The following is a 26,632-nucleotide window of genomic DNA, read 5'->3' on the forward strand; positions in this document are numbered from 1 at the left end:
AAGTATTTGTACTTCGTTACTTGACACCTCTGGTCATAACCAGTTATTAACAGTCATCACCAGAAGAGGGCAGCATTAAATCATGTAAATCAGTGAGAGGGAAGAAGGTCAGAAACAGAATTGCAGCACACAGATTACAGCAGTATTCATATTTGTATAGCATTAGAGGTGAATGATAGTTGAACTGTTTAATCAAATTCTCCTCATTTCCTGTTTACGCTTATGGTGTTTCATGACATCTTCAAAATTCAACGTGGAGTAATATTGACCCCCAATAACCATAGCAGAGTTAAAAAAAATGTCCATAACAGTATCATGGGAACATACTGGTATTTTCAGTTTAATTAAACTTCTGTGTTGAGTTAAATGTTTACATTTTATATACAGTAGGTTGTTCATTGACAAGAAATAATTATTACCTGCGTCCACAATTAATGATGTACTATATTAAAACAGCACAACAATAATAAACAGGCACAAAGTAAAACCTGAACAGATCATCACCTACAGGGAATGTTAAATCTCCATTATTCATGAAGAACGTCCTGGATTGCTCATAAAAGGGTTTGATTAGTGGATGATCTATGATCTTATAGTTGAGGGGGCTCTGGTGAGATTTAAAGCTAGAGTTTTGCGTCTTGGTGGATTCTCTGCTAGTCTCCGTGCATCTTCCTCTTCTTCTCTCCAGAGCTCACGCTTTTTCCTCTCTAACTCCTCCGTATCTTCATAATTCTCCTCCAGCTCTCTCTCCTTTCGTGCAATCTCTCCCTGCCTCTCCTCCAGAATCTTCTCTTGTTTTTCACGTAGCTTTCTCTCTGAGCTCGGGTAAAACGACGTTCTGTAGCAGCTTCTGCCATTGATGGCCACCAAGGCTTCAATCTTCTCCAGTAGTTTGGTCACTTGCTCAAAGTTTTCCATGTTCTTGTTATTGAAGAACACAAATCCACCACTGCATGTGCGAATAAAATCTCTAAGGTCTTTATCTGAGCTGGCGATCACGTCATTTGGCATTTTCCCCTCTAGTCGATCTCCGTGTGTGAACAGAACCACTGTGTAATTCCAGACGTTCTTCCCGAACATGTTCTGGATTAATTTATGTATGTTCTTGTCCTCATTGGTTAAGTTTCCCAGCGGCTGAATCAGCAGAAACACGTGTGGTCCTGGCTTATAGAGCGAGATCGATTTCATGATCTCCCTGATCACCTCCTTCTCCATTCGATTGATCTTATTCAGTCCCGGTGTGTCGATTATGGCCACGGGTCGGCCGTTGATGTTTCCGGAAGCTCTTTCGCAGAACTGTGTGACTCTGCTCAGCTGCATGTCCGTGTTGAAGGCGTTACATCTGAGGATGGTGTTTCCAGATGAACTTTTTCCAGACCCTCGAGCACCCAGTAACATGATGCGCAATTCCTCTGCCTCAGCCTCAGCTGGAAAAAGATCAAGCACAGTACAGTATGTTGACATTATTAACTTGGTAGCAGGAGATGTTAAGAGACAGTTCACCCAAAAATGTAAAATCATCATCATCATCATCATTTACTCACCATTCCGCGTTCCTTTGACTTTCATAGTATTTTTTGTCCATACTATGGAAGTCATAAGATACAGTTTTGAAGCTGCATGAGGTTAAATGATTTAATGATTGATAGTTATACCACCTTTTGACCACTAGAGGTCTTTCTCCAGAATTCTGTCTGAAATCCTCATTATTCAGACTTGTGTAGTTCACATTGTTTCTTACTGATGACTGATTCCATGCCAAACATTATCTCTGCACCCAAATATATGTATTATTGTACTCCTAGACCTGAGCACCCATGGGAGACACTGCGTTCAGTGGTGGGGTCATGCTCACACTGAACTAACCCTCGTGGATGGGTCATGTTCTGCTTCGAGGACATGGCCACAGGCACGTTGCACTCTATAATAAACAGACTTTGTGTGACAGCTGGGATTCAGCTTACAACACTTCTCAGTTATTCCTATGGTATCCGTAAACAGCGAATGAGTGTCATATGTAATGAGTGTTATGAGTGTCGGCTGTAATATGATTGGTTATTAAGGCACATGTGATCTAAGCTGACCGTTACGCTTTCTTCAATAGTAAGTCATACAGACTCTCTCATCTCCCAATAGTAAGACAATCTCTGCTGCTTCCCAAATTTCGATTCCCTCCAACTTCTGGGTTTGAGGCCGCAGCAATGTACACCGGGGAAGAGCATGGTGAGATGAGAAAAGTTCTGTCGGGTGAATCCTAGTTAAATAGGCCTAGTTGTTGACACTTTTTGCTTTCATTAGAATTAATTAATTCTGATTGACAAATCTGTTTACATGAACGCTAAATAAAGTGTTTGGGTAGATGTGTGCACTTATGTCACAAGCTTCTGATCGGATTTACTCTTTCGACATGCACACACTGCATTGATATGTTGCATGCTGTTTTAAAAAGCACACTTGATATTAATCTACTTTGGGTCCAGCATATGAACTGTTTCCCTGCACCCAGCGGCAGAAACATAAATCAGCACCTACAATTGTACTTGTTTTAAACATCTCAAGTAAAACATTGGATGTGAAAGAACATTAAAAGACTGCAAACTGCATAACTTGCTGGTTAGTAGTTAGTAGAAAGCACTTAATCAATTTATCAGTATTCAATACATTAAGAGAGAAGATGAATTCTGTTTTGAGTTATTGTGTCAGGTAGGTTCTTATGCCTAAAAAGCTTTCCTCTCGTTCTTATGCCTAAAAAGCTTTTGGAAAAGCACATGTGACTTTGCAAAACCCAGTCTGAGCATTCTTGGTATGCTGATCTGATGTGTTTGGGTCTTTATCTTGTTTTGTATTTACTGCTCAGATTGGAGTGATTTCATGTACATTGGCCATTGTCTGCTTTAGACTCTAACAACTAAAGGACTAAAAGACAATAGACCGGCTAAACCTGCTTATTACATTAATTCACTCATATTTAGTTCAAGTGGTAATTAATATCACACTTACCGTTCAAAGAGGGTGATTTTGAATATTTAAATCAGATCAAGCCAGATAATTAATTGATTTATTAATAATAATATATACTACTACAAATTAGGAGAATAAAAATGATACTACATTAGATTCATATAAATCTCAGAATGTATTAAGCTTACCTTGCCAAGTTGGTGATTTTGAATTTGCTCTTACATTTTCATATAGTTCATCAATCTCAGCTATGGAAGATAGTGAAGACATTGAATTTTATCTTAATGTTTTTCTATAAAAGAGCAGATGTTTCTAATGATTTGATTTTAATGAACAGATTCCGACTTGATATAATGAATCAGTAACTCACAGCCCAGTGACGAGTCAAGTTCATACGTTTCTTTCTCTGTTTCAGTCCACTGGCTCTCTTCTGAAGTCATCGCTCTGTTTTGTAGAAAAGAACCTAAGGAATGAAAGATTTAACCTCAGTATTTGAGACTCAACTCCTTATTTAATCAGTTCTAAAATTGCCTAAAACTAATACACACTCAGAAAGTCTTCCAGTTTTTTCAAACAGAGATAAGGCATTAGTCAAGTGGCTGGATTTACAAAAATAAAAGAAGCGTTTCAACATTGCAACACACAATTTTTATTTAAATTACCACTCTGTAAGCTATTTAACCATGTATTTCTATGATTTTGTCTTTCAAACATTAAAAGTCACAAACTTTTTTTGTCCTCTGAACCTCTTTCACCAAATATATTCACTTGTATTACACCTGAGTTTGAGAAATCTTGAGGTAATATAATGTTTATGGCACTGTTTATGGTTTAACTACAAATGAAATTTTCTTACTCTTTGTATTTCCATGTCAATATGCTACAAAAGTGTCCTATTATTACAAGTTAGGTCAAAAGTAATCCAAACATAGTCTGATTATATTCCCTAAAATGTGTAATGTAATGGATTATGTTACTATTTTTATCATGTCATTTGGAATCAGTAATCTACCCTGCAATCTGTAAGTAATCTTTAAAGATGTATTAAAGAAATACTCACAGTGCAGAGCTGGTGTTGATGATACTGGATCCACAGACAGAGAGTCGAGTTCTTGAATCTGAGTTCCTTCGCCACTGTGAATGACTGACAATCCTGTTTAACCACTGTCTTTTAAGGGTTTCACAAGACCAATGATCTAAATGCCTCTGTCTTCTGAGAGGCATTTAGATCATAAAAAGAGGACTAAACATCTTTCAGATATGCAAACAATTTCTGCAGTTTCAAGCATGAAGACGCACTACTGAGTTAAATAGTTTTTTCTTTAGTGTTTCATCCAGTCAGACAGTTCCGCTGTTATCTGACACCTCTCTCAGGTATGCTTTTTTTTCTTTATGCGTGTGTGTGTGTGTGTGTGTGTTGTGTGGTTGTGTGTGTGTGTGTGTGTGTGTGTGTGTGTGTGTGTGTGTTATTTGAATATATACTTCATTGTAGAAATTACATTGTCACTTGAATAAAAGTCTCCTGCTTATGGAAATATGGTTCTAGTTATAAAAATATGGTTATGGTTAAAATACCAAGCAATCCTATTTGGAGTTATTTATATGACTGTGTCGGGTTGTGATCAGGTTGGTTTTCAGGAAGTGCATATTGAGATAACACATGTGAGCCCAAAAGCCAAGAACAAAATAATAATAATAATAATAATAATAATAATAATAAATCTAATTTTGTAATCTCTGATTGCCATCTGTTGCTATTTTCACATTTTATTTTTCATTCAAATTCAACTCTATACTAATATATATATATATATATATATATATATATATATATATATATATATATATATATATATATATATATATATATATATATATATATATTGCATTCATTGTTTTTTACTGTATATAGAAGAAAAAATGTGGCTAATTTAATGCACACTAACAATTTCTGCTCTCAATATCGCCATTAAGAGAATCAAACTGTGAGTTACTTTGGATGAATATGGGATTGGTAAAATGACAGTTCAATGAAACTGCTTGACAAACTGTTGAATGCTTCTTTGAGGACATTTGTGTCTTTTTCATGACCCTATGAATGCTACATTACAATAGATACTTTACTTGCAGTTGAGTATATTTTTCTGTTGACCAGTGGAGGGAAATGGTGAGACAGAAGGAGACAGGCGATGTGGAAATAACCAGAGCATGCAGTCAAACCACTGTGTTACTGTAGTACTACACATCCTCCTCAAGAAGAGAGAATGTCAGACAGAAGGAAGTGAGTCATCTAAACCAAACAGGGGGAGGAGAAAGACAACAGAGTTCTAAATAGTTTCTGGAAACTGTTTAATGTATTTTTAAGCATTAACACCCTTTATCCCAAATGGAATTTGTTTTTTTCATTTGTGTTTTAAATATCATAGAGAACGTAGAGATAATATGTGACTCATTTTTCCTTCAGACGTCTATAATCATGCCCCTATCCATTAAGAATAAACAGATAAGTATAGCCAATATTTATCTGAGCAAATAAGTTCAGATAATAATACCTGTCTGAAACTGAAGAGGCTTTTCCTTTTCCTTTCATTATTTTGACACTTAATAATGACCTTTAAATTTATATCACATTGAATATAGTTTATATATATATATATTTTTTTTTTTATGCTTGATTTGCTGTAATTAATCCAGACCGCAGGGTAAATGTACTTCTCACAATCATATACAAACTATGTTGTGTGAATATTTCCAAACTCAATAACCCATTTTTTAAAAGCAGGAAATATTTTGAGCAATGACTGAATGTAGGAACTAAGCAAATGGTATTTTAATAATAAAATACCATAATATTTTATGAAACATTCTTCAAATGTAAAAGTCTATTTTTCAGATGTATCTGATGCAGCATTTTATTTTATTGTTTTGGCATTATAGTAATTTAATTTGAATGAATAAAACTGATCAGACTTCATTTAGTATTTGACATTAATGACAGTATTTGCAGAAAAGACACAACCTCTAAAGTGGACTAAATTATATTGGGAATATTGATTTCAAAAATAATCCACAGGCAAAGTGTCATGGGCATTGGGTAGATCTTCTCGCACATATTTTCATACATTAGCCTATAAGAAAAACAATTATTTTAATGAAGAAATACAAAAAAAACATCAGAAGGCATTAGTAGCCTAGTCAATTTTTTACTTTATACGTAGAAGGAAATATATATATATATATATATATATATATATACCATATATCACACAATAATTACATATAGAATCACTCGTTTTATGAAATAATTGTTTCTAGCTGCAAGTCTTTTGGCCTGATGTGTGTCTTTTGGCTAGACTGATAGCTATTTTTGGCCTGGCTGGATTCTCAGCCTTTTTTCTTGCATCATCTTCTTCCATTCTCCAGAGTTCCTGCTTTTTTCTCTCCACCTCTTGCTCAGTTGTGCAGTGCATCACCAGCTCTCGCTCCTTCTGTGCAATGCTTTCCTTTCTTTTCTCTAAAATCTTCTCCATTCTCTTCCGGATCTTCCTCTCTGAGGCCGGGTAAAAAGTCAAATCGTAGCAGCCCTTTCCATTGATGGCCCTGAGGGTCTCGACTTTCTTCAAGAGTTCTGTCACGGGCTCATAGTTCGTCGTGTCCTTGTTGTTGAAGAACAGGAACCCACCGCTGCACTTATGGATGAAACCGCGGAGCTCCTTATCTGAGCACGCGATGATGTCATTGGCCGTCTTCCCCTCCAGTCGATCTCCGTGAGTGAACACGATGATGGTGTACTTCCAGACACTCTTTCCAAACATGCTCTCGATGAGTTTATGCATGCTTTGGTCATCATTAGTTAAGTTCCCAACAGGCATAACCAGAAGAAACACGTGTGGTCCTGGAGTGTACAGAGAGATGGACTTTAGGATGTCTCGGGTCACGTCCCTCTCTGTACGGCTGATCCTGTTCAGTCCCGGCGTGTCGATTACGGCCACGGGTCGGCCGTTGATGTTTCCAGTCGCTCTTTCACAGAACTGTGTGACTCTGCTCAGCTGCATTTCCGATTTAAAAGTGTTGCACCTGAGGATGGTGTTTCCGGTGGAGCTTTTCCCAGACCCTCTCGCACCCAGTAACATGATGCGCAATTCCCCTGCAGCCGAAATCATGAAATACGTTTTAATCATGAGATAATAGTTTAATAAAGCTGTTTAATCCTCATAGTCTTCATTAAAATTTAAGCATCAGGATGAAACTGATTATGGCAAACTCTTAATATGCTCTATAAAAATTATCATTCATGATAAAGTGGAGTCTTTTTTTGGGGGGGGGGGGGGGGGGGTTCTTTCCTTCTTTTTTTATGCACAAGCTTTTCAGTGAACATTGCCAAAATTATCCACAAATTACATTTTTTCCCACTCAAATTCTGAAGTGCATAAGTTGGCATATGACCAATCATATCTAAAAATAAATATAATAATAATAAAACATTTTTTTTTTTTAAAAAGTTTGTAAGATTTGTAAGAATGTGAAAACGTGGATGCCATCTCACCGTGTTCATTTGTTGATGCGGTTAAATTGGTTTCCTCTTCGTTAGGAACGTTTTCATACAATATGTCATGCATTGCATCTGTGAATTAAATTACTGCTTAAGTCTAAATAAGACATGATTTAAGGCCAATTGTTGTATAATCTTTAAGAAATTCTTGTAATTAAAAATACATTGATCTTCCTTATCTGATTAACAGTTAAAATGATGTATGGACTATAATAGTTTGGCTTACTGATATAAGATGTTGTAAACAGATTGATTTGTGTAATTCATTGTGACTCACGGCTGTTTGATGAATCCAGTGCAGAATCGTCCTCATCTTCATCTATCTCTTCATCTGAATTTTTACAGTCCATCTTATCACGAAGATTCGTTATTTTCTTATGTAAACAGAAGAGAATTTCAAACTTCACACTGCATTATGTCATCATTTTCCCATTCAGTCTTTGTGTCAAGTTTAGTTTCAGTCTGGATTATCAAAGTATAACATCAAGGAGAAAAGAAGTAAGGAAAAAAAAAGAAACCTACCACAGTTGAAGCTTAGAGTTTTTAAACCTGATAATGCACCGATCAGCACCAACACACCTGTGAGTCTCCAAGAAATATGCTGTTTTCATCCGTGCACTGAAGAGTTTTTCTGTTTGAAGGTAAACATAGGTATCGAGGGCTGGTCTTGTTGAAAGATACATTCACTTAATTTGACAAGGGTTTCTCTGTGGCCCAGGACTAGTTCAACATGTTAGTCAAGAACATAGAGTGTGTTTGGCATGCGCTTTTATGTTCCATAGAAAAATGCTCCTCCAGCTTTGAAAGTGGGGGTTCGTTTTCAAACTGAGAAATAGAGAAGATTGAGTCGTCCACATTTCTGATATTGAGGAGCATGCAGATGATGATTCGTGTGCAAGCGTCTGGCGAGTATGGGTAAACCACCCCACATGTGACTGTAGACGTGAGTTGTTACCATAGCAATACGATTATGCAACTCCTCGGCAGCCATGGATGATGTCACAGTCCATTGACGTTTAAATTAGAGCAGATCAGTTTTTTGGGGGGGTTTGACTTTTAGTGTGCTGCTGCTTCTGTCTTAACAGTGTGAATGGGTTTCAGTGTGCTAATTTTCTTCACCCTAAAACCACTGGGTGTCATTTCAAACTAATATGACTTTCTTTCTTCTGTTGAAACTAAAATAAAAAAAAAATAAAAAAAGTTTTTCACAGTTCACTCTGTTCTTAGGGTAAGACCAGAAGACATGTGATTTATATTTACATTCAGGGGCTGTGAATACATATATTCTATTTGATTATTGGTTCTCAACTGTTTTTGCTTCAGGACCCTGCTTTTATATATAAAATTGTTCAGAAGATTGGGGTCAGTAAGACATTTTGAAAAAAAATAACACTTTTTTTTTTCAAAGGAAGTAATATATAACCATTCAAATGTTTGGGGCCTGTAAGAAAAAATTTGAAAGAAAGTAATACTCAGCAAGTATGAATTAAATTAAGTCTGCATTGTTACAGTTTCTATTCATTAAAGAATCTGTTTCACAGATTACACAAAAACATTAAACAGAACAACTGTTTTCAACATTGATGATAATAAGAAATGTTTCTTGAGCAGCAAATCAGCATTTCAGAATGATTTCTGAAGGATCATGTTAAACTGAAGACTGGAGGAATGATGCTGAAAATACAGAAATAAATTAATTAAATGTATGCATTTAGTAGATGCTTTTATCCAAAGTGACTTACGGTGCATTCAGGCTAACATTTTTTGCCTAACATGTGTTCCCTGGGAATCGAACTCACAACCTTTTGCGCTGCAAACACAATGCTCTACCACCAATTCGAGACTTTTTTTTTTGCATAATTATCACTTCCATTTGATTTATTTTATAATTTAATGACTTAACTATCATTCAGAAATGTGTCCAAATATTTGATGGTGTATTAATATAAGGTCAGTACTTCAGACAGTATTTTATTTAGGGTTTTAAAGAGAGCTTCATTGTAAATATGAACTAGTTTTGTTTATGAATAACAAGTCCATAACAGATATTGAGTGGTTTACATAGTGTCAGAAACAAAATGCTGCATGTGCCAGATTTGTTTTGTAAAGATCATTGCTGTTGACAGTGGAACCTGATCTTAGATCAGCCTTCCTGCACTGATACACTTTACCATACGAAAATAACTTCTAGACCGGTTTCTCTGGTTCTGTGAAGGTGATACTTGATTTTACTTGATAACACAAAGCCACTGAGACTGTAATAGACCTTTAACCAAAAGTGTTTACAGTCTGGACATAAAAATACAATTTCATCTTTCTTGATAAGGGGATGTGAAATAACCAGCAAGTGTTTCAACTTCACAAGAATCACAACTTCTCCACTGTGATGAATGTTGTACTCAGGAAGTTTAAGACACTGAGGCGCAGGTACAAGTTTTATATAGAGACTCATGGGAATCCATACGGAAATTTAGATGAGAGGAAAACAAAGTAGTAAAAGCATTTCCCTCTCAGCACTGATCTTCACACTGTACTGGAATGTGAGTTGAGTCATAGAGTTTCAGTTATGAATGAATGTAAAATGTTCATCTTTAGTCTTCAAAGTCAATGATACTATTAACATTGATTAATATATTTTATTAAGAAACACATCTCCAGTCAGATGATTCAAAATCTAAATAACTTAGATTTTTCATTTATGACTTCTTAGATTTTATAATTGATGTCACATAAAGGTTGTTTAATATCATTGTACAATAAATGTGGTGTAGCCTACTTTTTTTGCGTATGTTTTATCTTTGCTTTCAATGGAATCAACTTTCAGAAAAACAGACAATTGCACAAATTGACCTCCAGGAGGCAGTAAGATTACTCTTTTTGTGCTGTACTTCAACTAAAAACTCAGTCAAAAGGAAATTTGTTTTCCATGTCCCCATAATTTAGTGATTAATTAAAGTAACACACACACACACATAGATAGATAGATAGATAGATAGATAGATAGATAGATAGATAGATAGATAGATAGATAGATAGATAGATAGATAGATAGATAGATAGATAGATAGATATGTATTTTTTATTATTACACACTTGTTATTAGTATTAGTATTATTACTATTGCTAATGTTGTTAGGCAAAAAAAATCTTCCTTCAGGGGTTCAGAGTGCTCACAAAGTCGAATTATGATGCTCCATTGTGAAAAAATAAATAAAGCTAAATAAAATCAATGATGTACTCGCTAACTACACGTTTATCTATTCCTGTATTAAAATCTCAACGCGCGTTCCATCTCAACCGGTGAGCTTTCTGATTGGCCCGCTAAATCCACCGAGAACATCGAGCGGCGATTTGATTGGCTTAGCTAGTTGTCTATTATAATCAGACCTCGTCTCTCCATGTCTCGGGAGTTATCTGAAAGAGACTATCCACACCGCCATTCTTCAGAGTACTCGCCCACTATTGGATGAATCCTAAAAACAGGCGGGCTTCCGGTTGAAGTTGACTGGATATCGGAAACGTTCAGTGGAGTGTAGACCAGTGTAATGCCAATAGATGGGATGGATCCATAGACAGTAAAAGAAATGGACACAGCGACACCATTGGAACTCAATTGAGACAAGTGAAGCCCATTTTTAGCGTTTTTTAGCACTTCCGTTTCTGACGCGCAGACTCAAACGAAGCTTGACAACGTCAGCAACCTGTCTGACAGATGTAAATCTTCTAGTGGCTGTGCGTGCAAACTGCCATCGTTAATCTTGCAGAGACGGCGAGCTTGAGCGGGGAGTTCTTTGTCGTGAGTGAGCAGGAGTAAGTATTCTGATTAATTATTTTGTATAGTATTTTAAAATGTAACGCCAGTACGCCATATTAAGTTAATTGCCTGCGAGCTTCTCCTCCTGTCTGTACGGTAATGCGACAGAGAGCCGAGTGGTTATGACGCAATCGTTAGCCTATTTTTTACAAAAACTGTTTATACGGGGCCATAATGTAACATAGAAGGTAATGGAGCCCTTTATACATTGTCGTGTATCTTTAGAAATAAATAATGGACAAACAGAGTCTTTAAACGCCTCAGATGTAAAGTTATTCGCTGTCAAAGTGACGCCAAAATGAATGGGAGTCAATGGGAATGCTAACGCAAGTGAAGTTCTGCTAAAAGATGGCAGCCCCCACCCGACTTCAACTTCCGGTCGAGTTCCTTGCCCCTTGGATGGATCAAGCAATGTAAAGTAAGACAACTGTTAAACCTATTATTTTAAAGACTTAATTCGACACGCAGCCGCTGTGCACGCGCTGTCGTTTCTGCGAATTCTTCCAGGGTGTTTAATATCGCATTATCAGCTTGTAGTTGGGAATAGCAAGCACATGGCCTGAGATTGCTGCTTGTCAGGTTACTCTGCCATTATGTTTGTTGGGTGAAACAGCATCTTTTTTTCTGCGCTGTCAAACGTATGACCGAAGGTTATAAGGGATACAGGTCACCTTGGCCACAGTGGGCAGGGGAAAGGTGCTTGTGGTCCTGATGCTGTGAAGGTGGGACTGTTATGAAACATGCATCGTGACATGGTGTCTGTTGTTGTATTGCATGCATCGGTCATTAGGTGGGGAGGCATGTTATGACAGCTCTGAGCATATGCTATTCAGGGGTTTTTAGGTGTGTTATTTGCCTTTGGGTCAAAATTACTGTGGTATTGCTGTAGTATTTTGGACATGGCAATACCATGATTTCTGTATTTTTACATTAAAGTATTGTCCTACCATGTAAATACCACAGTGTATGAATACTGTAATCATACAGTACCAAGATGTGTTAGATTGTCGTGGTAATACCATCATATTCAGACTTTTTACTTTACGTCTGGTCATTAAATGCATTTGAACGACATAACTGCATCATAGCTTTAGAAACAATAGTGTAATGTCCTGTTTTGCATTAATGTTAATGGTTTAAGTCAAATGCTTTTTAAGCTTGTCAAGGTCTAATGTTTTGGTGTGAGTGTTTTGAGATGTATTGCAGCATGATTAATAAGACTTATTGATCGCTCTTTTTGTCACATCAGCATTCGAACTGCAGGATGGAAACATGAGTACACCATATCCCACAAATACACAGTAATGATACGGTTTATGATCAACAAGCATGACGTGTGTGTTCAACCAAGTTCGCTTATGATTCATAGTGACAATATATAGTGAGACAAAAGGAACTCAGACTTCTTCATCATCTCACACAGGGGACTTTGAGACAGTATTTCCGTCAGTGTGTCCTTAATGCCTGCGTTCTTTTAGTCACTCTCACTTTCATGCTTTTCGTCTTCGGTTTCAAAGGAATGTCCCGGGTTAAAAGCAAGTTCAGTTTTATCAACAGCAAAAAAAGCACTAAATTCTCCCACGTGAAAGTATGTGTTGTTTAAGTCGTCTAAATGGCCCTAAATGGACTAAAACTGCTGTTCTAGGTGGATAAACTTCTGGTTAGATTTGCTAACATAATTCTAGTGTGCGGATTTCTGTCTATGTTAATAGTCCTGTTCTGGTATCTTTGTGCATACTGAAGGATGAGTCAAAACTATTTTCTGTGGCATGCTGTTGATAGAGCTTTTATTGAGCCCAAAACATTCCTCTGTGCAACAAAAACTTATAGGTCTCAGCAAGGCCCAGTGTGGGATACCAGTGTTGTTATTGTTAACTAAAACTTTAAGAAATTGTAAAAAAAATAAAAATAAATAATAATAATAATAATAATAATAATAATAATATATATATAAGAATAAAGCTGATATAAAAACTTAAAGACAAAAAACATAAAACTGTTTAACTTGAACAAAAGTTACAATGAAAATTGAAAGTGCACAAATAAAAGTAATTCAAAATATTCATAAATACTTATAAATAATAAATAGATATAAATAATGCTAAAATAACATTGGTTGATACTGAACATTTTAGATCCATGGTCTTGTTCATGCATTTTTTTTATTCCTAACTTAAACCTCAATGCTTCTGTGATGTATTTCACATAATCTTGGTCACAAATCAGCAGAATTTGCAACAACAATGTTATCTAGCTTGCTTACAGAGACGAGTTTTCGTGGAAACTGTAAAAGTGACTTATCTCAGACAGTTTTTGAAACATAATTTTCATGAAGTGCTGAAAACTGAGCAGTCAGTATTGTTTTGCACTGTGGCCTATGTATTGTTTTCCAGCAAAAGTTCAGGAAATTATGAAGTTACATTATAGCTGTATCATTACCAGCTTCTTGTTAAAAAAAAAAAAAAAAACTAAAGAAATCTTAACATGGAATGAATTATCAACATTTATAAAATAATAAATAGTAATATTTATTAAAATAAAATACATGTAATATTTCTAACAACATAAAAGTACTTTTAATTGGTCATTCTTTTCTGCTTAATGTCCCTAATGTAAATAGAGCTCATAGATGTCTTTATTAGCTAATTTTGTGCTTTTTCTTTTCCTGTTTTTCTTTCAGTTAGTGGTGCCCATCACCTGGCATGGAACTACGCGGGACTTTTTGGAGCAGGAAATAAATCAGGTAACTGAATCACAGGCACCTACTCGTAAACACCTTGGGGTATCCCCCCCCCCCCCCCCACACACACACACATCTGCTCGTGTTTATTTTGCTGCTGCATATGCAATTCCCAAAACCCTGATCTTCTCTGCACTTCTCTGTTTTTAACATTCCTCAAGATCCTCTGATCGTAAGACGTTCACATCATGCTCTGTTACAATACTAAGAAAAGTGCTGTGTCCATTGTGGCTGCGAACTTGGTAGCCATGTAGCCTAATAGGTAAAGTCGATATGAAATGCCTCTTAGAACCCATTTTGCTTCTGTAATCTGATGTATCTCGGTGAGAAAAGCAGTATTAGCCTGTTCTACTGTGGGATTGAAAGTCAGTTGGTAATGTGTGCCACTCGGGTGGGTACCAAGCGGCTGGCCTGGGTGCACCCGGCATGGATTAGCCAGATGCCACTTCGCAGAGGCACCAGGCACACTGCATGATATTTTCTCCCAGTGACCTCATCTTTTGGGTGAAGTGTGCAGTCTTAAACTGTTGCCTTGTCTATGACTCACTTGTTTTGCTTGGTAAACAGAAAAACCATCTAACTACCCGCTGTTGAAGCCGATAGTACCGCCGGAGAGCATTTGTAGAGCGACGATTCATCCCAGAGGGAATGATGTTTTGCATTCTGACCCAGATAAAAGCTAACAGACTGACCGCGATAGCCAAAATAAGAAACTTGCCCACAGTTTTACAATTCAAAGACCTGACGGGAATCCACATTTGAAAATATGAGGCCAAATGCAAGACATGTTGAGGCATGGTGCTTATAATGGAGGCTTGGGTTTAAGTCATACCTTGATCCAATTCCTCACTCTAATAAGTAGCCGAAACCCCAAAATGTGTGACTTTAATTGGACATAAAAGATCCTTTGGCTGGGAGGTAATAAAACAGTGTATTGGAAAGGCTGTAATGTCTGGCTAGAGTTCGCAGTGATGTACGATTAGTGATGTCAGTAAGTGCAATATGTTCCCAGCACTGGAGCATCAGTTTCCTATAATGATCAATAAATTACATACATTTCATCTAAGTGTATAGCAAAGTCTGTGTTGTCATCCGTGATGAGTGTGAGCGTGTGTTCAACAGCCAGGATGTCAGAGGGAATGTTTCAAAGGGGTCATGTGACGCTGCTAAAAAGAACATTATGTTGTGTTTTTGGTGTAATGCAATGTGTTATTCGGTTTAAGGTAAAAAAAAAAAAAAATATTTTCTACATAAAGGCCTTGCCTTTCTGAAATGTGTTAATTTTTATAAAGCTCATTGTTCTGAAAAGCGAGGTGTGCTCTGATTGGCCAGCTATCCAATGTGTTGTGATTGGCCGAATGCCTCAAGTGTGTGACGGAAATGTTAGAAACATTCTAGAAACATGCTAATCTTGTTAAACAAGATAATCACGCTGGAAACATGTTAGCAACATGCTAGTAACTTATTGTGCTAGCAACATGCTACAAAAATGCTAATCAAGATAGTTACCATGCTATTAAATTGTTAATTATACTACCAACATGTTAGTAACATGCTACTCTTTCTAAAAACATTAACAGCATGCTAATCGTGCTTTCAAACTTCAAGTTCTTAATTATTTAAAACTTTCAGTTTGTTCAAAGTTTGTCTATGAACTTTACTATCTAGTTCCACTTAATATTCTGTCCCCATCTGTACATGTGAGAATCTTGCAGTCCCTTTTCCCTACACTTCCCCCTTTTCATCATCGCTCAGCACATTTTACTAGCCACAAACTGCTCCCACTCTTATTTTTAGTAGTATTTCCCAGAAATGTTTTGTGAACCAAACAGAAGGGAAGAAAAACTAGGAAATTAGAGGAGAAATAAATGACTGTGCAAAGTTATTGTGGTGTGAATCGAGTTCTAAAACAGAGTACGCCTGTCAATCATGTTTTCCCAATTGTGACCTCATTCATCACTATGGCGATAGATTCCATCAGCACAGTTTTGCTCAGATGGCCTGTTGACTAAGCTGTTATCTACTCTTCTCTTTATCTCTGTACTCATTTTTTTTTTCCACACAGCTTGGCTAAAATTTTATTAAAATTAAATTGCTCAAATACAATTAGGTTATACCAAGTAAATGAGCTGAACTACTTCACATCTCTTGTGCTTGAGTTTGTAGCTTTGTTGACATTTCTACTTTTCAGTAAACAAGCTGAATTAACCCTGCAATCTCCCTGTTATTCAAAGCAAGGTAATACGATCTGAGACTGATCTTTTTTTTTTTCCTGAACGGGGATTTTTGTAAGTTGAGATCAGTTCTGATGGATGCAGACTACATTTACTGAGAAAGTTGAGAGGTTTTCATAGATTATTTGAACAAGAGAAATCCCTGATGTTGATCCAATCATGAATTTAAGGCATTTATTCAGGGCCCAAATTTCAGTTTTGAAAATTAATTCCTCTATTAGGTGACTTGTTTGTTTTTTTTTGTTTTCATTTGAGGGGGCCATTCTTTTTTCAAAATATATATATATATATTTATCTTATCTAAATGTTTGATCATGCACTGTAGTTTTGTTTGTACAACCGTGTAACACAAACATTGTTACTTTAAAGGCTTTTTCAACATTGTGATTATTTTTATACACAGTTCTTTAATATAGTCTTTCATTAATTATTAAATGCTTTTTACTTTTGCATTTACTTCTAGATTTATATATTAAGTCGCTAAAGCCAAACATTTAAATGTCTTTTCTTACATTATCACAAACATTTTAAATTAAAACTTACCATAAACAGAAACAGTCAGCTCTACTGCCTTTTATTTTATTACAAGCAATCCTGCAGTTCATAAAGAACTTTAATTAAGAATTTTAAAATGATTGTCTTGTTTATCTAAAAGTGCTATTTTCCTTTAAACCTAGCCAAAAAAAAAAAAACACATAGCCTATGTGTTGGCTGTGAAACACAGTAAACTTTAATTACATGCATTTTTGGTGTAATTAGTAAATTTTTGTGTCAATGCATTTTCATATTCACTGCAAACAATGCACCATTACTTTAGTTCTGTGTGTTCGGTGCAGCAAAAAATAGACTCGGTGCGGAAACTATCTCTGCACTGCTGCAGAAGCACTGCTCCTTAATGCACAGAGTGAACACTTTAAAACATTAACATGAGTGCAGAAAAAATACACACCACATACGCACTACAAACAGAAAAATGTGAACCTATCATTAGGGTTGTGCCGATAGACGATAGAATCATGTATTGACAATAATCAGAGATATCGACACATTTAATGGCTTCTATACGTCAACGCGCTCTTCTCATACACGAGATTAACTCTTTCTTGTCGTTACAAATGAAGTAAAGACAGAATAATATCAAGGCAGCAGAGACTACGTGAGAACCACTATGGATAAGTTAACTCTGCCGCCTTGTTTTTATTTTCATGCACACCGCACTATAATGTGATGCATGCAAAATACATAGTTTTGGTCGTTACAAAGTCTCCATCCACAAATAGATGTAGATCATCTGCAGATATAAGGTATTTCATTGAATTTAACAAATAATCTGAACGAGTAATCTGAAAAGACTGCACCTATATCTGTGGCGGTGCATCACTGTAGACATTGCAGATCTTCTAAACAAGTTTTTTTGAACATTTCAAATGCTCTAGTTTTTCAGACATTGTGTAAATCTCATGTTCCTGAACATTCAAATGTTTGTTGTAGCAGATATTCAACAAATCTCTCGTTTGAAAATTCAAATGTTTTGGATGTTGCAAACATTCTAAAACTCTATCTTTTCCCCTGAACATTTAAACATATCACAGTTATGTTTTTAAACATTCAAATGTTACAGATATTGCAAACATTCTAAAATGGAAGTTGGTCGTTGGAAATGGTGAACCTCATTAGCATAAGTGGCCATGACTGAATTCGTGACTCAGTGTTGGGATGATGGCATGTCAGATTCCTCCACAATCTGTCACTGTAGAGATGCTGCTTGACTTTTTCTTTCTGTATGTGACGTGTTATAACATGTTACCATGGTGATTGTCATCTGCTTAAAATGCTTGCAGCAGAGTTTGTTACCGCTGTTTTTTATTCTGTTGCATCATATAACTCTACACCACACACACATTTCTCTCCAAGTAGAATGCTCCCTTTCTTTATGTAACTAAACCGTTTGTTTTTTTACACATACAGATTGGTTCTATGCAGGCAATCCATTCTGCAGTTCTTTAAACTGTTGTTTTCACTTGCAAATCACTGTTCACATGTATTGCTTGTGCTTTAGACCATCTTTTATGGAAAACAACGTACCAAAAGTGTAAGTGTGGAAAAATGGAAGTCAGAAGAAAGCAGATCATATTTATTTTGCTTTAGCATGAAGCTGCAGTTGAATTACACTTATGAGTAAGAGTAAAATGCTGCAAATAATTTTAGTTTTATGCTTGAAACACGATTTACACCTTTACAAAGCTTCTCTTGCTCATGCAAATTTAATTTACACTTACAGTTTTATGTACACTTCCACAGCTCTTACCCTGCATATTCAAATCTTCATACATATTTACAGTGTTGTACATTTTCCTGGAAAATATCCTTGTACATATTCTGGAAAACTGTTGTCCAAATTACACTTTACACAAGCCTACTAAATACTAACTTTTAAGTAGATTAAAAATGAATGACTAATGTAATTACTTTTAGTAATGTTTTCTCTTTCTCTTTCTCTTTGAGGGCTCTTTTTGACAATGGCGACTATTTGGGAGGATTCAGGTCCAGGTGCCCCGACTGATGCCACAGGCTCCGCCTCCAGTCCACAGAGTGATGCTGTAACCAATGAGCTGCAAGAACTGTCTCTTCAGCCCGCCCCCAACTTACTTCCTATTCATGAGAGGAAAAATGGTGAGCTTATTGTAGTGCAAAAATTATTATATATCATTTTTAGATCTTAAGACACTGAATCTTCAACAACTCAGACTGAAGCATTTGTGAACATGACATTTGTAGCTACATTTAATCACCTGTATTTTCAACTTGCATATACTGTGGAGTTGAGCTGATTGTCTAACTTTAACTTTTTGCAACACTACCCAATGACAGGTGATTTGAGAAACGTATTTGCTGTAAATATATCTCGTCACGCTGGAATTATTGATCAGTTTTTCCTCATATATTCCTGACAATCAGTGCAGGTAATTGTGTCGTGAAGTGCCGCCCTGTCAGAACAACGTCAGGACTAATATCGTTCCTCATATTTTTGTCTGGGTGCCTTAATAAAAATAATTTTCACCACATGGAGTTATAAACGAAATAATTCTTAAAGGGGTACTATTATGCTTTTTCACTTATTCAGCTTTAGTTAGTCTGTAATGTTGTTGGTTGAGCTTAAAAAAAATAAAGAGCTTGTTCTAAAACACCCCTAAAACAAAATCAAGACATTGTAAAAGAGCATAATACAACCCCTCTAAGACATCCTATAAGCTTCTGATGTCAGTTTTCTCCTAAAATTGCAAAAGAATTGTAGTACGATTTCACAATACGCATCGCGATGCTGGCCTTTTGTAAACCTAGCAGCCAATTTTATTGGAGAATTTTATTCTCATTTAGTGCATTTTATTTTCATCAGATGCTGAACTGTGCAATCACGGAATAATTTTTTTTTCTTTGTTTGTTCTTTATTTATTAATATATATTTTTTATAATTGCTAAAAATCATGGTAACACCACAATACGGTTCCATTTGTAAACATTAGTTAACTACCTTAATTAAATACCTGTAAAGGTTTTAGCATTTGTGAATACATTATTAGAATCAAAAGCATCACTTAATATTATTTAAAGGACCTGAGCAAAAATAGTGCTTGTTTAATGTTAGTTAATTGCATTAAGGCAGAGTTCATCAAAAAAAAAAAAAATTCATTTATTGAAAGGTTGCCAACATTCTTCAAAGTATTTCCATCTGTGTTCAACAGAAGACAGAATCTCATACAGATTTGAAACAACTTAGGAGTGAGTAAATGATGACAGAATTTTCATTTTTGGGTAAATTATGCCTTTAAGGAATGGAGTGTATTGTAAAGTGTTACCAAAATTAGACCAAATTAAATTACTTTCACTAGCATGCAAATTTGGGAATAGACACAATGTTATGATAGGCTAAATGTTATGTTCTGAAACCTTGCACATGGTTAAGCTGTGTTTAGTATATGGTGCCCAGCCCCTGGCTAATAATGGTTTCTAGGTTTCACTAATCTATGTAAACACCCATACTTGCATCCCACAAGCTCTGAATATGAAAGACTGAAATCAGATTGACAATTGAGTTGTATCTGTGAGGTGTCGCTACTGCCACCCAATGGATCTTATCAGCACTTTGGTCTTTTTTTTTTTGATCTTGAAAAGGATTGGACAGTCTGAAATCACTTCCACTATCTACACACTCTGGCAAGTGAGTAGTCATTTAGCAGATGCTTTTAACCAAGCGTGAGCGACCTGATTTAAAGTGCCCCATTCAGGCTAATGGATTGGCCCTGTTGAGAAGTGTTTGGCTGCAGACATGCACTCTACTCCGTCTGCAATGTCACTTGCACTTTCTGTACTGGAATTGGAAATGAGTTATTGCTTATTGCTTCAATATATGTATGACTTTTGTCAGACTTCTTTAAAATGATTTTGAAATAAATATAGTGAAACTCACAGTCATATGAGTGTATGCTCTGTCCATATGCTGTACAGTCAAGCCAAAAAGAATATTTGGACACTTTTATATATTTGTCATCTTATCCAGTGCCATTAATTTAGGTAAACATTTCAGTTGGTGTATGAATAATATTTTGGGCTGACTATACGTTTGTTTGGCCATATTGCAGTGCTGTCATTGTGGTGTTTGTTCTGGACCTCAGAACAATTTGAGTTATTTTAGTATTATTTCTATACTGTTGTAGTATTTATTAATATTTTGTTCTTTTTATATTTTCAGTTTTCATTTTAATTGTAGTTTTTGTTTTAGTAATTTGTTCTTTATGTGCTTTTCATGTGTTTATCACTTCTTTTATTATTTATTATAATTATTTTATTTTATTTTTAGTTTTCTCTTTAGCTTTAAAGAAACTGTTCACCCCCAAATTTTAATTGGTATTTTTTTTTACTGGTGAATTATTGTGTGTATTTATTTACTTATTTCATCACCCATTTGGACTTTTATTCTGACGGCACCCGTTCGCTGCAGATCATATTTTTTTTCCCCATATAATGTTTATATTTTATTTCCAGATTAAATGAAAATGCATTTAATGGTTTTAGTTAACAGTAACTTGACTTGATGCAGAAGACAGAATTGTGTTTACATATACACGCATATTATTCATTAAAATGCAATTCGTTATTTCTGTCACCCTTGAGCTGTCACAGTGTTAGTTTATCTATAAAATGCATGCATCTTTCTTGATTTGTATCCTCCAAAGACACTTTACACCCTCACACTTCGGCATGTAAATCCAAATGTGCTACAGGAATAAGTCTGCTCTGCTTAAAAAAAAGAAAAAGAAAAACACCTCCTAAAACACCTGCCGAATGGAGCGATTTCACACCTAAATTCAGCAGCTTTAAATAGCTCCACTAGACAATTGTGATGTTCTCCATTCAGACACCAGAATGTATGCACAGTTTTAGGAGGTCATATTTTACAGATTTTAGTTTCAGCCATATATTCACACAAAGAAACACAGTTCTGTGACTGCAAATGTGCTTTTGTGTGTCTTTCTGTGGGCAGAGAGAGGTCATTAAGTGCAGTGTGGGCTGCTTTAATAAAACACACACTACTCAGCACAAATGTGTGTGTGTGTGTGTGTGGACTGAATGACTTGAGGAACAGCTGCGGTTGTGCAGTAGTGCTGTCACACACACACACACACACACACCTTTCCCTGCAGATAACTTCAGTCTTCATGTTGCTTCTGCAACAGCAGGAGCTCTGGATCTCTGATGTGGCTGTTTCTTCTCATCAGATATCTTCCTTTTTATTTCTTATTTCTTTTCCGTCCTCTTCTGCTCTCTTTTTCTCTTCATCTGGATTCCTGTGAGCAGATCAGCAGTTCCGAGTGATTGACTGAAACAGGCAAAATATGAAAGACACGAAGGCTGCAGGAAGTTTCCGGAGTTAGAAACTTCAGCGTCTCTTTGAAGGAAAAGCACTTCTTTTTGACCTTTTGAAACCTTTTTAAAAACATGACCACCGTGCTGAACACCAGCTCGTGGCTCCACGCCAGCCCCGCCTCTTTTGGATCTGCTCCAATCAGCCACAGCGTGAAGAAACAAGCCGTCCGATTGGACCGTGAGCGGCGTGCCTGCCTGAGTCTGAGAGAAGGTGTGGAGTCATGTTGCATGTGTGCATTCAAACCAATAAACCACAGTTAAAGCCTCTTTAAGCTTTTTTTAAAGCCTTTGTGAGGTGTGCTATAACTGTTTTAATTTATATAAAATGATTATTATTATTATAAGTTAACAACAGCAACACTGCAATATAGTTTTGTTAAGGTACACTGTTTTATGTAAACTATACTTACAATTAAGTCTTGCTTAAGAGTTTTTTCACCCAAACATAAAAATTCTGGCACCATTTAATCTTCTGCTAAATACAAAAGAAGATATAATGAAAAATGTGTGTAAACAAACAGTTGATGGACCCCACTGACTTCCACAGTTTGATAAAAATCCTATGGATGTCAATGGGGACCGTCAACTCTTTGGTTACACACGTTCTTCAAAACATGTTCTTTTTGTGTTCAGTAGAAGAAAGAAACACATACAGGTTTGGAGCATCTTGAGGGTGAGAAAATGATGACAGCATTTAACACTTTAGGATGCACTCGTGTGTTGGAGTTTAAATTAGCCGTGGATTAGCATCAAATGTAATTAGATCAAATGTGAGAAGTGAGGTTGTGTTCGTGAAACCTGTAAACAGCAGGCACACTGAGCTGTTAGCACGTGTTTGTGTGATTTGTATGTGCTGTGCGTGGTATGCCATGGGTGATAATGGAACCAGAGAGACATTCCCACAGTCCAGGATGAAGAAACATCAGCATACACACACACACACACACAGATGCTTTATCAGCACTGGTGTCCTGCAGGTCGCAATTTGAGACACGGGGCGTAACTTAGTATAATATCCTCAATAACTCAGCGGCCTGCCACACAGACTGAGTGTCAGGTACAGTATGACTGTGAGGACTCAAATAGAAACATACGCAGAACAAGCTACAGAGAAAGATGGAGGGATTCCAAGCGCACCATAAGTCGTGCATTGTGAGATTTGCAGTGAGAAGAGTGAAACAACTCTTCTACAAGGCTCAGATCAGTTTATATTCTCGCTTTGTTGAATTATTGATCTCAGTTGTTTGACAGAAAGGTAACACTAGTTGCAGGACCAATTCTTACTTTTAACTACAGTAGTTGCTAATTAGTATGCATATTACTAGCGTATTGGGTGTTTATTATTACTTACAAAGCACATAAATGCCTTATTCTGCATGACCCTATTTCAGGTCCCTTAATCCTATCCTATACCTACACTGAACAACTACCTTACTAACTATTAATAAGCAGCAAATAGAAAGTTTATTGAGGCAAAAGTTGTAGATAAACTAAAAGTGTGACCCTAAAGGGTGACCCTACACAGCTACAGTAGTTCCAGGTATGAGTCCTGGTTCTAGATCAGTGGTTCTCAATTCCAGTGTTCCTCTTTAGAAGAGAGCTCGGTGCATGAACTGTGTTCCTATTTACATGGTCCAAAGTTTTCATTGCTCTCTACTCCCTGAGGTGGGAAATACATCAAAGTTTACTTCACTTCAGAACAATTATTCATGGATTTGCACAAATAGGTTTAACTTCCTAGAGAAGTGTGACAATATACCTCTGTAAATAAGTACAATTTAGATTCACGTCTTGCACACTTTTGTGCCCTTATGAATGGATATGCTCCCTTCTAATTGATAAGATTCATGCAAAATGTGCAGAGTGGGGGATTGTGAGGACAGGGACTGAGAACCACTGTTCTAGATTTGAATAATCAAAACAAGAAATGAAAAAAAAAAAAATAAGGTGCTTTTTACAGCAGTGTTCCTTTTACATAGCAGCAGTTAATTTGTTTATTGTAGCCTAAATCTCAACTTATAACACTAATGTAATTAAATTAAATATAAAACAAGCTATTTGTCTCTGCCAGGACATTAACGTTTTTATAGAAAATATTTTATACTCAGAGTCCGGAGCCTTTTTTGGTTGCCAATTTTGCAAACCAAAAGTTATTAAACTTTTGTTCATATAGCAGTAGTCCTACTTTTAAATGGAAAAAAGTGCACAATACACTACTTTTGAATGGATTTTTAGTTAATTGTGTGTGTGTGTGTGTGTGTGTGTGTGTGAACTCATAATAAATCGCAATTAATCACATCCAAAATAAAAGTTTTTGTTTACATAGTATGCGTGTACTGTGTATACTTGTTGTATACATAAATACACATATGCATGTATATATTTAAGAAAGAATATGCTACATTTATATTTTAAATATATTTATATATAATATAAATTGTATGAATGTGATTATATACATGTAAATATTATATATATATATATATATGCTGTATCTGTGTGTATTTATTATACATTTATTTATTGCACAGTACACACAGATATATAAACAAAAACTCTTATTTTGGATGTGATTAATCACGATTAATCGTTTGACAGCACTAGAAAACTCAAACATCATAAACACACACACACAATTTTCCCAGACTGACTTTAGATCCCTAATAATCCCTGTATTAATGATTCATCTGCCTCAATTCTCTTACTTACAGTGAGTGCGACATTCATTAACTCACAACGTTGAGCTTTAGCGTGTCTGTTGGGACAGTTTTCCCCCTGAAGCACTTGCACACATCTCTGCCAGTCATCTCGATTTCACCTCCCGATCATCTTTAGTGACCTCATGCCAGATCAGGATTCAACAGCCCATCAGCTGTTGTGATGACCTAAAGCCAGATCACAATTTAGCTGCACAACAGGTGCGGCACTGGCTCTATTCCACAACACAAACAGCATGTGAACAGGTGCTATAGGCACTCAGTTAATAAATGTAAGTCTGCTGACAGGTTCAGAGCTCAACATCATCAGCCATGTTTAAAAACACATCTTCTGGCTTTTATAGTTTTCAGATGAGTGAAAAATAGTGGTGGGAATCGCAGGGTACCTCACAATACGACATGAATCATGATACGTGACTCACGATACGATAATATCATGAATACATCAAATTCTGCGATGATTATTTATATTGCTAGACAATCTTATAACAATACGTCACAATATCTGTCTATGAAAACAAAATGCCTGTGAAAAAGGTTAAGTGCAATTTTCCTCTTTTTATTCAATTCCAATATGTCATAGCCACAAGATCATTTTGTCAAGTTAATGACATCCTTATGTCCACGGCATCCATTTCTCATGGCCATGAGTTTAATGCATAAGCAAACCTGCGTGATGATAGCAACCTGGGATTATCAAAAACAGATCAAACATTTTTATTAACTTTAGGCAAGGCAAGTTTATTTATATAGCATATTTCATACACAGTAGTAATTCAAAGTGCTTTAAATAAAAGAGAAGAAAAGAAAATTAAAAAAATCACAACTGCTTCAGTTACTGCTTTGACGTGACTACTGAAACTAAGGTCTGTCTCCACCAAGATTCCTTGATTTTTAGTTATTTGACCTCTAGAGTCAAGGTATGCACTCACCTTGAAAACTTCATCTTTGTTTCCATAACGTTTTTACTTTATGATCGTCTTTATGCCGATGTGATGATAAATGAGCCTGCTGTGTTTTCATTTACAAATTAAACTATGTGAATGATTAATTCCTTAACGAAATTCTGTAGTATTTATATTTGTGGTCTGTTTATAAGCCGAAATAAAATGTTATGTTCAGTTTAAACTACTTCCCAGCGAAATATTCCAGCCAGCATAATCAAAGCTTTATTGGCATGTGGAGCATTTACAGCAGGTTATTATTTACAAAAGTATTCAGGATGTTAAGTAAAGATATCGAAATTAAGGGAAAAAATTATATAAACAAATATAAAAATATAACCAATAATAATAGGCTACTACTAATAACAATAATAATAGCTAGCCTATACAAATGTAATGGAGAAAAGACGATCAGTTAATGGATTTACAAGACTGTAGGATAGAGACAAATATTTTATATTATGCACTTTATATAACATTTATTCAAGATAATCTTAAACTGTGGGCTATCGCACATTACACAGCCCGGTAGCCAAGACCTATGGTTAATATAATAATTTAATAATGTAATAAATTCTGAAATAAATTAAATAATAATTTATATAATATAAATATAAATTATATACAGTGTTGGGAAGGTTACTTTGGAAATGTAATAGGTTACAGATTACAAGTTACCCTGTTTAAAATGTAATAGTGTAACTTTTTCCATTACTTTATTAAAGTAATGTAACTAATTACTTTT

The 26,632-nt window shown here is 35.8% G+C and overlaps 3 protein-coding genes and 1 long non-coding RNA gene across 11 annotated transcripts in view; 1 reads left to right on the top strand and 3 right to left on the bottom strand.

The window, feature by feature from the left end:
• Positions 1-205: 205 nt before the first annotated feature.
• Positions 206-4,292, bottom strand: LOC127942790 (GTPase IMAP family member 7-like). 2 transcript variants are annotated; one of them, XM_052538746.1, is made up of 4 exons: positions 4,022-4,292; positions 3,332-3,424; positions 3,150-3,209; positions 207-1,427 (listed from the first exon to the last, which is right to left on the bottom strand). In XM_052538746.1, the coding sequence occupies exons 2-4, from the start codon at positions 3,399-3,401 to the stop codon at positions 583-585; spliced, it is 975 nt and encodes a 324-aa protein (XP_052394706.1). In that variant the 5' UTR covers positions 3,402-3,424; positions 4,022-4,292; the 3' UTR covers positions 207-582. The 2 variants fall into 2 exon arrangements, with proteins under 2 accessions (XP_052394716.1, XP_052394706.1); XM_052538756.1 differs by lacking the exon at positions 3,150-3,209 and having other exon boundaries at positions 206-1,427.
• A 1,947-nt stretch (positions 4,293-6,239) lies between these two features.
• Positions 6,240-8,435, bottom strand: LOC127942803 (GTPase IMAP family member 7-like). 3 transcript variants are annotated; one of them, XM_052538778.1, is made up of 4 exons: positions 8,093-8,435; positions 7,791-7,887; positions 7,508-7,585; positions 6,240-7,108 (listed from the first exon to the last, which is right to left on the bottom strand). In XM_052538778.1, the coding sequence occupies exons 2-4, from the start codon at positions 7,861-7,863 to the stop codon at positions 6,273-6,275; spliced, it is 987 nt and encodes a 328-aa protein (XP_052394738.1). In that variant the 5' UTR covers positions 7,864-7,887; positions 8,093-8,435; the 3' UTR covers positions 6,240-6,272. The 3 variants fall into 3 exon arrangements, with proteins under 3 accessions (XP_052394738.1, XP_052394727.1, XP_052394745.1); XM_052538767.1 differs by having other exon boundaries at positions 8,036-8,435; XM_052538785.1 differs by lacking the exon at positions 7,508-7,585 and having other exon boundaries at positions 8,036-8,435.
• A 9,985-nt stretch (positions 8,436-18,420) lies between these two features.
• On the bottom strand, positions 18,421-22,163 carry LOC127945539 (uncharacterized). Its single transcript, XR_008150873.1, has 2 exons — positions 21,992-22,163; positions 18,421-18,953 (listed from the first exon to the last, which is right to left on the bottom strand). It is a non-coding gene; the product is annotated as an uncharacterized LOC127945539 (long non-coding RNA).
• Positions 18,821-26,632, top strand: part of LOC127945462 (myocardin-related transcription factor A) — a 32,238-nt gene continuing 24,426 nt past the window's right edge. For all 5 annotated transcript variants that reach the window (XM_052541844.1, XM_052541846.1, XM_052541845.1 and 2 more), the window contains exon 1: positions 18,821-18,974. In XM_052541844.1, coding sequence (XP_052397804.1) covers positions 18,821-18,974 — 154 coding nt within the window. The remainder of the gene's footprint in view (positions 18,975-26,632) is intronic.

Source organism: Carassius gibelio, chromosome A3 (assembly GCF_023724105.1).
Source record: "Carassius gibelio isolate Cgi1373 ecotype wild population from Czech Republic chromosome A3, carGib1.2-hapl.c, whole genome shotgun sequence".
Lineage (NCBI taxonomy): Eukaryota > Metazoa > Chordata > Actinopteri > Cypriniformes > Cyprinidae > Carassius > Carassius gibelio.